The sequence below is a fragment of the Salmo salar genome, chromosome 13, assembly GCF_965601325.2.
Source record: "Salmo salar chromosome 13, fSalSal1, whole genome shotgun sequence".
Taxonomy (NCBI): domain Eukaryota; kingdom Metazoa; phylum Chordata; class Actinopteri; order Salmoniformes; family Salmonidae; genus Salmo; species Salmo salar.
This window is the reverse complement of record NC_138303.1, coordinates 4,590,001-4,603,222: the sequence shown is the minus strand read 5'-3', so window position 1 is coordinate 4,603,222 and position 13,222 is coordinate 4,590,001. Positions and strand designations below refer to the sequence as shown.

The 13,222-nt window shown below is 46.6% G+C and overlaps 1 protein-coding gene across 1 annotated transcript in view; it reads right to left on the bottom strand.

Moving 5' to 3' along the window:
* Nucleotides 1-13,222, bottom strand: part of LOC106566306 (uncharacterized) — a 252,236-nt gene that overhangs the window by 134,061 nt on the left and 104,953 nt on the right. Inside the window, 2 exon segments of the mRNA XM_045692717.2 lie at nt 1,004-1,078; nt 8,710-8,841. Of these exon segments, the coding sequence (XP_045548673.2) occupies nt 1,004-1,078; nt 8,710-8,841 (207 nt within the window).

Below are 13,222 nucleotides of genomic sequence, written 5' to 3'. Positions count from 1 at the left end.
ACCGGGCACAGAACAGACGAGACCAGAGAAAAACAGAACAGACCAGAACAGACCAGAACAGACCAGAACAGACCAGAACAGAGCAGAGCGCAGAACAGACCAGAACAGAACAGAGCAGACGAGACCAGAGAAAAACAGACCAGAAGCAGACGCAGAGCAGATGAGACCAGAGAAAAACAGAACAGACCAGAACAGACGAGACCAGAGAAAAACAGAACAGACCAGAACAGAGCAGAACAGACCAGAACAGACGAGACCAGAGAAAAACAGAACAGACCAGAACAGACCAGAACAGACGAGACCAGAGAAAAACAGAACAGACCAGAACAGACCAGAACAGACCAGAACAGACGAGACCAGAGAAAAACAGAACAGACCAGAACAGACCAGAACAGACGAGACCAGAGAAAAACAGAACAGACCAGAACAGACCAGAACAGACCAGAACAGACGAGACCAGAGAAAAACAGAACAGACCAGAACAGACCAGAACAGACGAGACCAGAGAAAAACAGAACAGACCAGAACAGAACAGACGGGATGAATGTAATAATAAACCACCAGTGTGGCCGGCTGTGAAAATACTAGTCCTGAATTAGCTGGCTGTATAGTACACTGGGCTTTTACTAGTCCTGTATTAGCTGTCCGATATAGTACACTAGGCCTTTACTAGTCCTGTATTAGCTGGCTGTATAGTACACTGGGCCTTTGCTAGTCCTGTATTAGCTGACCGATATAGTACACTGGGCCTTTACTAGTCCTGTATTAGCTGGCTGTATAGTACACTGGGCCTTTACTAGTCCTGTATTAGCTGGCTGTATAGTACACTGGGCCTTTACTAGTCCTGTATTAGCTGACTGTATAGTACACTGGGCCTTTACTAGTCCTGTATTAGCTGGCTGTATAGTACACTGGGCCTTACTAGTCCTGTATTAGCTGGCTGTATAGTACACGGGCCTTTACTAGTCCTGTATTAGCTGACCGATTTAGCCATCTTACTCACAGCTCCTGGATGATGAAGTACTCTTTCCGCGTCTCGAAAGTGTCGATCAGTTGGAGGATGTTTGGATGGTTGACCCTGGAACAGCCAAGACAAGGCGGCATTCAGACACAGTTTTATATTAAACAAGTGTTACTGTGAGTCCCAAATGGCACCCTATTCCTTATATAGGGTCCTGCTCAGAAGAAGTGCATTATACAGGGAATAGGATGCCATTTGGGACGAACAACCAGCGGAAGAGAGATTCAGGCACAGAAACAGGAAACAGTGGAGGAGAGATTCAGACACAGGAACCAGCGAAGGAGAGATTCAGACACAGGAACCAGCGGAGGAGAGATTCAGACACAGAAACAGGAACCAGAGGAGGAGAGATTCAGATACATGAACCAGTGGAGGAGAGATTCAGACACAGGAACCAGTGGAGGAGAGATTCAGACACAGAAACCAGCGGAGGAGAGATTCAAATACAGAAACAGGAACCAGAGGAGGAGAGATTCAGACACAGAAACAGGTACCAGTGGAGGAGAGATTCAGACACAGAAACCAGCGGAGGAGAGATTCAAATACAGAAACAGGAACCAGAGGAGGAGAGATTCAGACACAGAAACAGGTACCAGTGGAGGAGAGATTCAGACACAGGAACAGGAACCAGTGGAGGAGAGATTCAGATACAGGAACCAGAGGAGGAGAGATTCAGACACAGGAACAGGAACCAGCGGAGGAGAGATTCAGACACAGAAACCAGTGGAGAAGAGATTCAGACACAGGAACCAGCGAAGGAGAGATTCAGACACAGGAACCAGCGGAGGAGAGATTCAGACACAGAAACAGGAACCAGAGGAGGTGAGATTGAGATACAGGAACCAGTGGAGGAGAGATTCAGACACAGGAACCAGTGGAGGAGAGATTCAGACACAGAAACCAGCGGAGGAGAGATTCAGACACAGAAACAGGAACCAGTGGAGGAGAGATTCAGACACAGAAACAGGAACCAGTGGAGGAGAGATTCAGACACAGGAACAGGAACCAGCAGAGGAGAGATTCAGACACAGAAACAGGAACCAGTGGAGGAGAGATTCAGACACAGAAACAGGAACCAGCGGAGGAGAGATTCAGACACAGGAACCAGTGGAGGAGAGATTCAGAAACAGGAACCAGAGGAGGAGAGATTCAGACACAGGATCCAGCGGAGGAGAGATTCAGGCACAGAAACAGTAAACAGTGGAGGAGAGATTCAGACACAGGAACAGGAACCAGTGGAGGAGAGATTCAGACACAGGAACCAGTGGAGGAGAGATTCAGACACAGGAACAGGAAACAGTGGAGGAGAGATTCAGACACAGAAACAGGAACCAGAGGAGGAGAGATTCAGACACAGGAACAGGAACCAGCAGAGGAGAGATTCAGACACAGAAACAGGAACCAGTGGAGGAGAGATTCAGACACAGGAACCAGTGGAGGAGAGATTCAGACACAGAAACAGAAACCAGTGGAGGAGAGATTCAGACACAGGAACAGAAACCAGTGGAGGAGAGATTCAGACACAGGAACAGGAACCAGCAGAGGAGAGATTCAGACACAGAAACAGGAACCAGTGGAGGAGAGATTCAGACACAGGAACCAGCGGAGGAGAGATTCAGATACAGGAACAGGAACCAGTGGAGGAGAGATTCAGACACAGAAACCAGCGGAGGAGAGATTCAGATACAGGAACAGGAACCAGTGGAGGAGAGATTCAGGACACAGGAACAGGAACCAGCAGAGGAGAGATTCAGACACAGAAACAGGAACCAGTGGAGGAGAGATTCAGACACAGGAACCAGCGGAGGAGAGATTCAGATACAGGAACAGGAACCAGTGGAGGAGAGATTCAGACACAGGAACAGGAACCAGTGGAGGAGAGATTCAGACACAGGAACAGGAAACAGTGGAGGAGAGATTCAGACACAGAAACAGGAACCAGAGGAGGAGAGATACAGACACAGGAACAGGAACCAGCAGAGGAGAGATTCAGACACAGGAACCAGTGGAGGAGAGATTCAGACACAGAAACAGAAACCAGTGGAGGAGAGATTCAGACACAGGAACAGGAACCAGCAGAGGAGAGATTCAGACACAGAAAAAGGAACCAGTGGAGGAGAGATTCAGACACAGGAACCAGCGGAGGAGAGATTCAGATACAGGAACAGGAACCAGTGGAGGAGAGATTCAGACACAGGAACAGGAACCAGTGGAGGAGAGATTCACACACAGGAACCAGCGGAGGAGAGATTCAGACACAGAAACAGGAACCAGTGGAGGAGAGATTCAGACACAGAAACAGGAACCAGTGGAGGAGAGATTCAGACACAGAAACAGGAACCAGTGGAGGAGAGATTCAGACACAGGAACAAGTGGAGGAGAGATTCATACACAGGAACAGGAACGAGCGGAGGAGAGATTCAGATACAGAAACCAGTGGAGGAGAGATTCAGACACAGGAACAGGAACCAGAGGAGGAGAGATTCAGACACAGAAACAGGAACCAGCGGAGGAGAGATTCAGACACAGAAACAGGTCTTAAACTGAACTCTTGTCTGCTGTCTGAAACGTTCTTTCTTTTTGAAATAGTGTCTGATTTAGACCTGCGAGACCAGGGTTACATCCTAAATGGGACCACATTCCCTATATAGTGCACTACTTTTGACTAGGGCCCATAGGGAATAGGGTGCCATTTGGGATGCATACTAAAACTCTATTCCTGGTTTTAGTCCCCCTAGCCAGTAAACAACTAGTCAATGATATTAACTACAGTACGTCCTAGAGGCCTGCAGCTGGTTTTAGCTCGCCTAGCCAGTAAACAACTAGTCATTCCATATGATTTCAATCACTTTCTGACTGTACCCATTTTGATTTGAACGAAACCTGCCATAGGTGTTTGCCCATGGTAGAAGTGGTCAGAAAGTCACTTTTTGGACTTTAATCCCAACTCATTCAAATTAAATCAAATGTTATTGGTCACGTACACATATTTTGCAGATGTTATCACGGGTGTAGCTAAATGCTTCTGTTTCTAGCTTCAACAGTGTAGTCATACCTAACAATACAAAACAATACACTGCTTCCTTGGGAACAGGCCCCGATCCCCGTGATCTGCGTGAAGAGGAGCCGGAGAAAGAGGGGCCGAAGGTCGGGCTGCCTTCTGAGAATTCGTAGGCAATCGAATAAACCCCCATTTCCCTCCATTCTGCTAGCAAACGTGCAATCTTTGGAGAATAAAATCGACGAGTTACGCGGAAGATTAAACTACCAACGGGACATTAAAGACTGTAACATCTTATGCTTCACGGAGTCGTGGCTGAACGACGACATGAATGACATACAGCTGGCTGGTTATACGCTGTATCGGCAGGATAGAACAGCGGCGTCTGGTAAGACAAGGGTCTACGGTCCACATTGTGTGTCGATTGAGGGAACTTAAAAAATAATAATACTTTTTTTTAGAACAAGGCAGTAACGTAACAAAATGTGGAAAATGTCAAGGGGTCTGAATACTTTCCGAATGCACTGTACATATGAAGTGGGTAAAATAGTATGTAAACATAATTGTTCAATGACTATGTACATAGAACAGCTGTCTCTAAAGTGCAGGGTTAAGTACCGGGTGGTAGCCGGATAGTAACAAAAAAGTTCAGGGTAGGGTAGTATTGAACAGTCTGATGACCTGGAGATAAAAGCTGTTTTTCAGTCGCTCGGTCCCAGCTTTGATGCACCTGTACTGTCTCCGCCTTCTAGATGGTCGCAGGGTGAACAGGCAGTGGCTTGGGTGATCCTTGATGATCTTCTTGGCCTTCCTGTGACACCGGGTGCAGTAGGTGTCCTGGAGGGCAGGCGGTGGGCCCCCAGTGATGCATTGGGCTGACCGCACCACCCTCTGGAGAGCCTTGCGGTTGTGGATGGTGCAGTTGCCGTACCAGGTGGTGATACAGCACAGGGTGCCTTCAATAGTGAATCTGTAGAAGTTTGTGAGGGTCTTAGGGGCCAAGCCAAATTTCTTCAGCCTCCTGAGGTAGGATGGACCATTTAAGATTGTCAGTCATGTGTACACCGAGGAACTTGAAGATTGTCCCCCTGTCGATGTGGATGGGGGAGTGCTCCCTCTGCTGTCTCCTGAAGACCTCACTTCGTCGTTGTCGGTAATCAAGCCTACCACTGTTATGTTGTCTGCAAACTTGATGATTGAGTTGGAAAAGTGTGAGGCCATGCAGTCATAGTGTTGAAGGCTGAGCTGTAGTCGATAAACAGCATTCTTACATAGGTATTCCTCTTTTCCAGATGGGATAGGGCAGTGTGCAGGCGATTGTATTGTCTGTGGATCTATTGGAGCTGTAAGCAAATTGAAGTGGGTCTAGGGTGTCAGGTAAGGTGGAGGTGATATGATCCTTAACTAGCCCCTCAAAGCACTTCATGATGACAGAAGTGAGTGCTATGGGGCGGTAGTCATTTAGTTCAGTTACCTTTGCTTTTTTGGGTACAGGAACAATGGTGGACATCTTGAAGGAAGTGGGGACAGCAGACTGGGATAGGGAAAGATTGAATATTGTTACAGGCTTTGGTTTTTCCAATTATGTTTTGAGGTCGACTTTGACACGTATAGCTTGTTTGCACCGATTGGTGCCACCTCATTAGTGGGAAGGTGTTTCACCTGTGCTGGCCCAGGTGCTGTTTAACGGTGGTTGTTCCATTGCTCCAGTTGTCTTGATAGATGCAGAGGGTTAACACCTTTAGTTGACGCTCCCTATTTAGAGTTCAATATCAACAATCCTTTATCTGATTTCGTTTTGCTAGTGGGTGCTCATGATGGGTGTCCTTTCAAATCAAATCAAATGTATTTATATAGCCCTTCTTACATCAGCCGATATCTCAAAGTGCTGTACAGAAACCCAGCCTAAAACCCCCAAACAGCAAGCAATGCAGATGTAGAAAGCACGGTGGCTAGGAAAAACTCTCTAGAAAGGCCAAAACCTAGGAAGAAACCTAGAGAGGAACCAGGCTATGAGGTTCCAGTTGTTGTTGCTAGTCAACTGTCAGTGGACACCCCCCATGAGTGTCTTTCAGAACCCCTCCTAAAACCCCATGAGTGTCTTTCAGAACCCCTTCTAAAACCCCATGAGTGTCTTTCAGAACCCCTCCTAAAACCCCATGAGTGTCTTTCAGAACCCCTTCTAAACCCCCATGAGTGTCTTTCAGAACCCCTTCTAAACCCCCATGAGTGTCTTTCAGAACCCCTGCTAAAACCCCATGAGTGTCTTTCAGAACCCCTCGTAAAACCCCATGAGTGTCTTTCAGAACCCCTCCTAAAACCCCATGAGTGTCTTTCAGAACCCCCCCTAAAACCCCATGAGTGTCTTTCAGAACCCCTCCTAAAACCCCATGAGTGTCTTTCAGAACCCCTCCTAAAACCCCATGTATGTCTTTCAGAACCCCTCCTAAAACCCCATGAGTGTCTTTCAGAACCCCTCCTAAAACCCCATGAGTGTCTTTCAGAACCCCTTCTAAAACCCCATGAGTGTCTTTCAGAACCCCTTCTAAAACCCCATGAGTGTCTTTTAGAACCCCTCCTAAAACCCCACCTGTTTCACTTTGGTTGTTGGTCAGTGACATTTTGTTAGTTCCCTGGGGAATGTAACAATATATCTGTAAACATATCCGTAAAAAACACTCCAGCCAGCTGGTCTGCACATGCTCTGACACGGTTAGGGATGCCGTCTTGGCCGGCAGCCATGCGAGGGTTAACACACTTAAATGTCTTACGTACGTCAGCCACGGAGAACGAGAGCGGCGGTGGCCTGCATTGACAGCACTGTGTTTTCCTCGAAGAGGGCGAAGAAGGTGTTTAGCTTGTCCTGGAGCAAAGCGTTGGTGTCCACGACATGGCTGGTTTTCCCTTTATAATCCGGTATTGTCTCGAGTCACTGCCACATATGCCTCGTGTCTGAGCCGTTGTATTGTGACTCCACTTTGTCTCTGTACTGACGATTTGCCCTTTTGATTGCCTTACGGAGGGCATGGCTGGACTCTGTACTAGTCCATGTTCCCAGTCAACTTACCGTCATTAAATGTGGTTGCTTGCACTTTCAGTTTTGTGCGAATGCTGCCTTCTATCCACAGTTTCTGGTTTGGATAAGTTCTAATCATCACAGTGGGAACAACATCCTCTATCCACTTCCTGATGAACCCAGTCACAGTAGGAACAACATCCTCTATCCACTTCCTGATGAACCCAGTCACAGTGGGAACAACATCCTCTATCCACTTCCTGATGAACCCAGTCACAGTGGGAACAACATCCTCTATCCACTTCCTGATGAACCCAGTCACAGTGGGAACAACATCCTCTATCCACTTCCTGATGAACCCAGTCACAGTGGGAACAACATCCTCTATCCACTTCCTGATGAACCCAGTCACAGTAGGAACAACATCCTCTATCCACTTCCTGATGAACCCCGTCAAAGTAGGAACAACATCCTCTATCCACTTCCTGATGAACCCCGTCACAGTAGGAACAACATCCTCTATCCACTTCCTGATGAACCCCATCACAGTAGGAACAACATCCTCTATCTGATGAATCCAGTCACAGTGGGAACAACATCCTCTATGCACTTCCTGATTAACTCAGTCACCGAGTCCGTCAACACGTCAATGTAATTCTCAGATGCAACGCAGAACTTTTATTCCAGAAATCATAAAATGGTTTGACAACCCTGTTCGTAAGCTTTCAAATTATTTCAAACTCAACCATTTATCTACTTTCCAGTAATGTAGACATGGATGTCTCATGGTATTGTGGGGTCAATCAGTCATTATCTCCAGCAAAATGGGTCAACTTTGAGCACCTCTTATCTCCTTAAAGTTTTGAAAAAAGTCACTTTTTGACCACTTCCACCTGTAGAAAAGGTTTCGTACAAATCAAAAGGGGTGCACACAGGGCCTGCCGAGTGGCTGTGCCACTAGAGATCCTGATTCAAGTCCAGGCTCTGTCGCAGCCGGCCGCGACCGGGAGACCCATGAAGCGGTGCACAATTTTCCCAGCGTCGTCCGGGTTAGGGGAGGGTTTGTCCGGCAGGGATGTTCTTGTTCCATCGCGCTCTAGTGACTCCTGTGGCGGGCCGGGCGCAAGTCATGCTGACATGATCGCCAGGTATACGGTGTTTGGTTTCCGGGTTAAACGTCTGACTTCCGGGTTAAGCCGGCATTGTGTCAAGAAGCAGTGTTGGCTTGGTTGGGTTGTGTTTCGGAGGATGCACCGCTTTCAACCTTCGCTTTTCCATACGAGTCCATACGGAAGTTGCAGCGATGGGACAAGACTGTAACTACCAATTCGATACCACGAATTTGGAGGGAGAATTTTTTGTTGTTGTAAGAAAAAGAAAAAAAATGGGGTGCACACAGAAAGTGACTGAAAACATATGGAAGTACCCTGCAGTGACTACTGGTTTGTTCCTATAAATTAAGACCTGGAAAACTACGTTTTTGTCATCATTGTAGAAAACTGAGAAGCAAAAACTGTCAGACACTGTGGGCCTCAGTAGCCTCAGGGATAGCATTACATGTTCTGTTATTAGCTGCTACAATTTCAACTTATACTCAGATAAAGTACAGGAGGAAAGAATGATTTAAACAGAGAGCGGGTCTGTCGCTCTGTACATCAAGGGATCACGTACATTTTGAGGATCAGGATTTCATTCTTGGCAGCCTTGCGTACTTTCCTACCGTCCTTCTTGAGAAACTTCTTACAGACAAATACCTTGTTGGTCTGTCTGTCTTTAGCCATACACAGCTCACAGAACTCCTTCCTGCAGACAGGGAGCGGGGAGAGGGAGGGACGAGAGGGAGAAGAGAGAAGGTAGAGAGTGAAGAGAGAGGGGTTGAGAGAGAGACGAGAGAGTGAGAGACAGTGATAGAGTAAAAGAGAAAGGAGGCAGAGGAGAACATAGTCAGGACAGATGCATTTTAAAGCAGCACTCCTCAATCTCTGTTAATGCCTAAAAACAATCCCAGTGGACAAAACAGCAAGGTTAGGGACATATTAGGCAGACCGACATATTTTAAATAGCTTTAAAACAAATCAAGGCCACGAAGAGCGACAGGGCAGAGCAGACACAGAGAAACATGCATGGCCAAAAAGCATTAATTCACAACCAGTAATGAAACGACCTTTACTGTAGGAAAGACAGAAAGACTGAGGACTGCATCTTTAAAAGTAACATAGTGGTTAACAGACTACACAATGAACAGAGTGGTTAACAGACTACATAATGAACAGAGTGGTTAAATGACCTCAGTCATTATCTCCAGCACAATACCAGGGTCTACCTCAGTTACTATCGCCAGCACAATACCAGGGTCTACCTCAGTCACCATCTCCAGCACAAAACCAGTCACGATCTTCAGCACAAAACCAGGGTCTACCTCAGTCATTATCTCCAGCACAATACCATGGACTACCTCAGTCATTATCTCCAGCACAATACCAGGGCCTACCTCAGGTATTATCTCCAGCACAATACCAGGGTCTACCTCAGTCATTATCTCCAGCACAATACCAGGGTCTAACTCAGTCACTATCTCCAGCACAATACCAGGATCTACCTCAGTCATTATCTCCAGCACAATACCAGGGTCTACCTCAGTCACTATCTCCAGCACAATACCAGGATCTACCTCAGTCATTATCTCCAGCACAATACCAGGGTCTACCTCAGTCATTATCTCAAGCACAATACCAGGATCTACCTCAGTCATTATCTCCAGCGCAATACCAGGATCTAGCTCAGTCACTATCTCCAGCACAATACCAGGGTCTACCTCAGTCATTATCTCCAGCACAATACCAGGATCTACCTCAGTCACTATCTCCAGCACAATACCATGGACTACCTCAGTCATTATCTCCAGCACAATACCAGGATCTACCTCAGTCATTATCTCCAGCACAATACCAGGATCTACCTCAGTCATTATCTCCAGCACAATACCATGGACTACCTCAGTCACCATCTCCAGCACAATACCAGGGTCTACCTCAGTCACCATCTCCAGCACAATACCAGGGTCTACCTCAGTCATTATCTCAAGCACAATACCAGGATCTACCTCAGTCACCATCTCCAGCACAATACCAGGGTCTACCTCAGTCACCATCTCCAGCACAATACCAGGGTCTACCTCAGTCACTATCTCCAGCACAATACCAGGGTCTACCTCAGTCATTATCTCCAGCACAATACCAGGGTCTACCTCAGTCATTATCTCAAGCACAATACCAGGATCTACCTCAGTCATTATCTCCAGCGCAATACCAGGATCTACCTCAGTCACTATCTCCAGCACAATACCAGGGTCTACCTCAGTCATTATCTCCAGCACAATACCAGGATCTACCTCAGTCACTATCTCCAGCACAATACCATGGACTACCTCAGTCATTATCTCCAGCACAATACCAGGATCTACCTCAGTCATTATCTCCAGCACAATACCAGGATCTACCTCAGTCATTATCTCCAGCACAATACCATGGACTACCTCAGTCACCATCTCCAGCACAATACCAGGGTCTACCTCAGTCACCATCTCCAGCACAATACCAGGGTCTACCTCAGTCATTATCTCAAGCACAATACCAGGATCTACCTCAGTCACCATCTCCAGCACAATACCAGGGTCTACCTCAGTCACCATCTCCAGCACAATACCAGGGTCTACCTCAGTCACTATCTCCAGCACAATACCAGGGTCTACCTCAGTCACTATCTCCAGCACAATACCAGGATCTACCTCAGTCATTATCTCCAGCACAAAACCAGGGTTTACCTCAGTCATTATCTCCAGCACAATACCAGGATCTACCTCAGTCACCATCTCCAGCACAATACCAGGGTCTACCTCAGTCACTATCTCCAGCACAATACCAGGGTCTACCTCAGTCACTATCTCCAGCACAATACCAGGATCTACCTCAGTCATTATCTCCAGCACAAAATCAGGGTTTACCTCAGTCATTATCTCCAGCACAATACCAGGATCTACCTCAGTCATTATCTCCAGCACAATACCAGGATCTACCTCAGCCACTATCCCCAGAACAATACCAGGGTCAACCTCAGTCACTATCCCCAGAACAATACCAGGGTCTACCTCAGTCACAATCTCCAGCACAATACCAGGATCTACCTCAGTCATTATCTCCAGCACAATACCAGGGTTTACCTCAGTCATTATCTCCAGCACAATAACAGGATCTGGATCCCTGAGACACACCGCAGTCCTAAACACTACACCAAACACTGATGGACAAATCCTAACTTATGTTAACGAGAGACTAGGTGAAAATGCACACACCAGCCTTAAACCACAACCACAAATCAACCAGACGAACGAAAGGGGCAGATGCTATTTCCATACCAATGTCATAAGATGTTACGAATTAAACCTCGGTTTACAGAATATGACCATATGGTTTCCCTTTTACCTCAACCTGACATCATGAATAATGAACGTATGGTTTCCCTTTTACCTCAACCTGACATCATGAATAATGAACATATGGTTTCCCCTTTACCTCAACCTGACATCATGAATAATGAACGTATGGTTTCTCCTTTACCTCAACCTGACATCATGAATATGACCGTATGGTTTCCCCTTTACCTCAACCTGACATCATGACTATGACCGTATGGTTTCACCTTTACCTCAACCTGACATCATGAATAATGACCGTATGGTTTCCCCTTTACCTCAACCTGACATCATGAATAATGAACGTATGGTTTCACCTTTACCTCATCCTGACATCATGAATATGACTGTATGGTTTCCCCTTTACCTCAGCCTGACATCATGAATAATGAATGTATGGTTTCCCCTTTACCTCAACCTGACATCATGAATATGAATGTATGGTTTCCCCTTTACCTCAACCTGACATAATGAATATGAACATATGGTTCCCCCTTTACCTCAACCTGACATCATGAATAATGAATATGACTATAGCATCGAATAGTCGCCGCGATATGCAATTTTTAAGGGAAGTTAGGAACCAATATACACAGGCAGTTAGGAAAGCAAAGGTTAGCTTTTTCAAACTGAAATTTGCATCCTGTAGCATAAACTCTAAAAAGTTCTGGGACACTGTAAAGTCCATGGAGAATAAGAGCACCTCCTCCCAGCTGCCCACTGCACTGAGGCTAGGTAACACTGTCACCACCGATAAATCCACAATAATTGAGAATTTCAATAAGCATTTTTCCACGGCTGGCCATGCTTTCCACCTGGCTACCCCAACCCCGGTCAACAGCTCTGCACCTCCCACAGCAACTTGCCCAAGCCTACCCCATTTCTCCTTCACCCAAATCCAGATAGCAGATGTTCTGAAAGAACTGCAAAATCTGGACGCCTGCAAATCAGCAGGGCTAGACAATCTGGACCCTCTCTTTCTAAAATTATCCACCGCAATTGTTGCAACCCCTATTACTAGCCTGTTCAACTTCTCTTTCGTATCGTCTGAGATCCCTAAAGATTGGAAAGTTGCCGCGGTCAAAGGGGGAGACACTCTAGACCCAAACTATTACAGACCTATATAAATCCTAACCTGCCTTTCTAAGGTCTTCGAAAGCCAAGTTAACAAACAGATCACCGACCATTTCGAATCCCACAGTACCTTCTCCACTATGCAATCTGTTTTCCGAGCTGGTCATGGGTGCACCTCAGCCACGCTCAAGGTCCTAAATGATATCATAACAGCCATCGATAAGAGACAATACTGTGCAGCTGTATTCATCGACCTGGCCAAGGCTTTCGACTCTGTCAATCACCACAATCTTATCGGCAGACTCAACAGCCTTAGTTTCTCAAATGACTGCCTCGCCTGGTTCACCAGCTACTTCTCAGACAGTGTTCAGTGTGTCAAATCGGAGGGCCTGTTGTCCAGACCTCTGGCAGTCTCTAGTGGGGTGCCACAGGGTTCAAATCTCGGGCCAACTCTCTTCTCTGTATACATCAATGATGTCGCTCTTGCTGCTGGTGATTCTCTGATCCACCTCTACGCAGACGACACTATTCTGTATACTTCTGGCCCTTCTTTGGACACTGTGTTAACTAACCTCCAGACAAGCTTCAATGCCATACAACTCTCCTTCCGTGGCCTCCAACTGCTCTTAAATGCAAGTA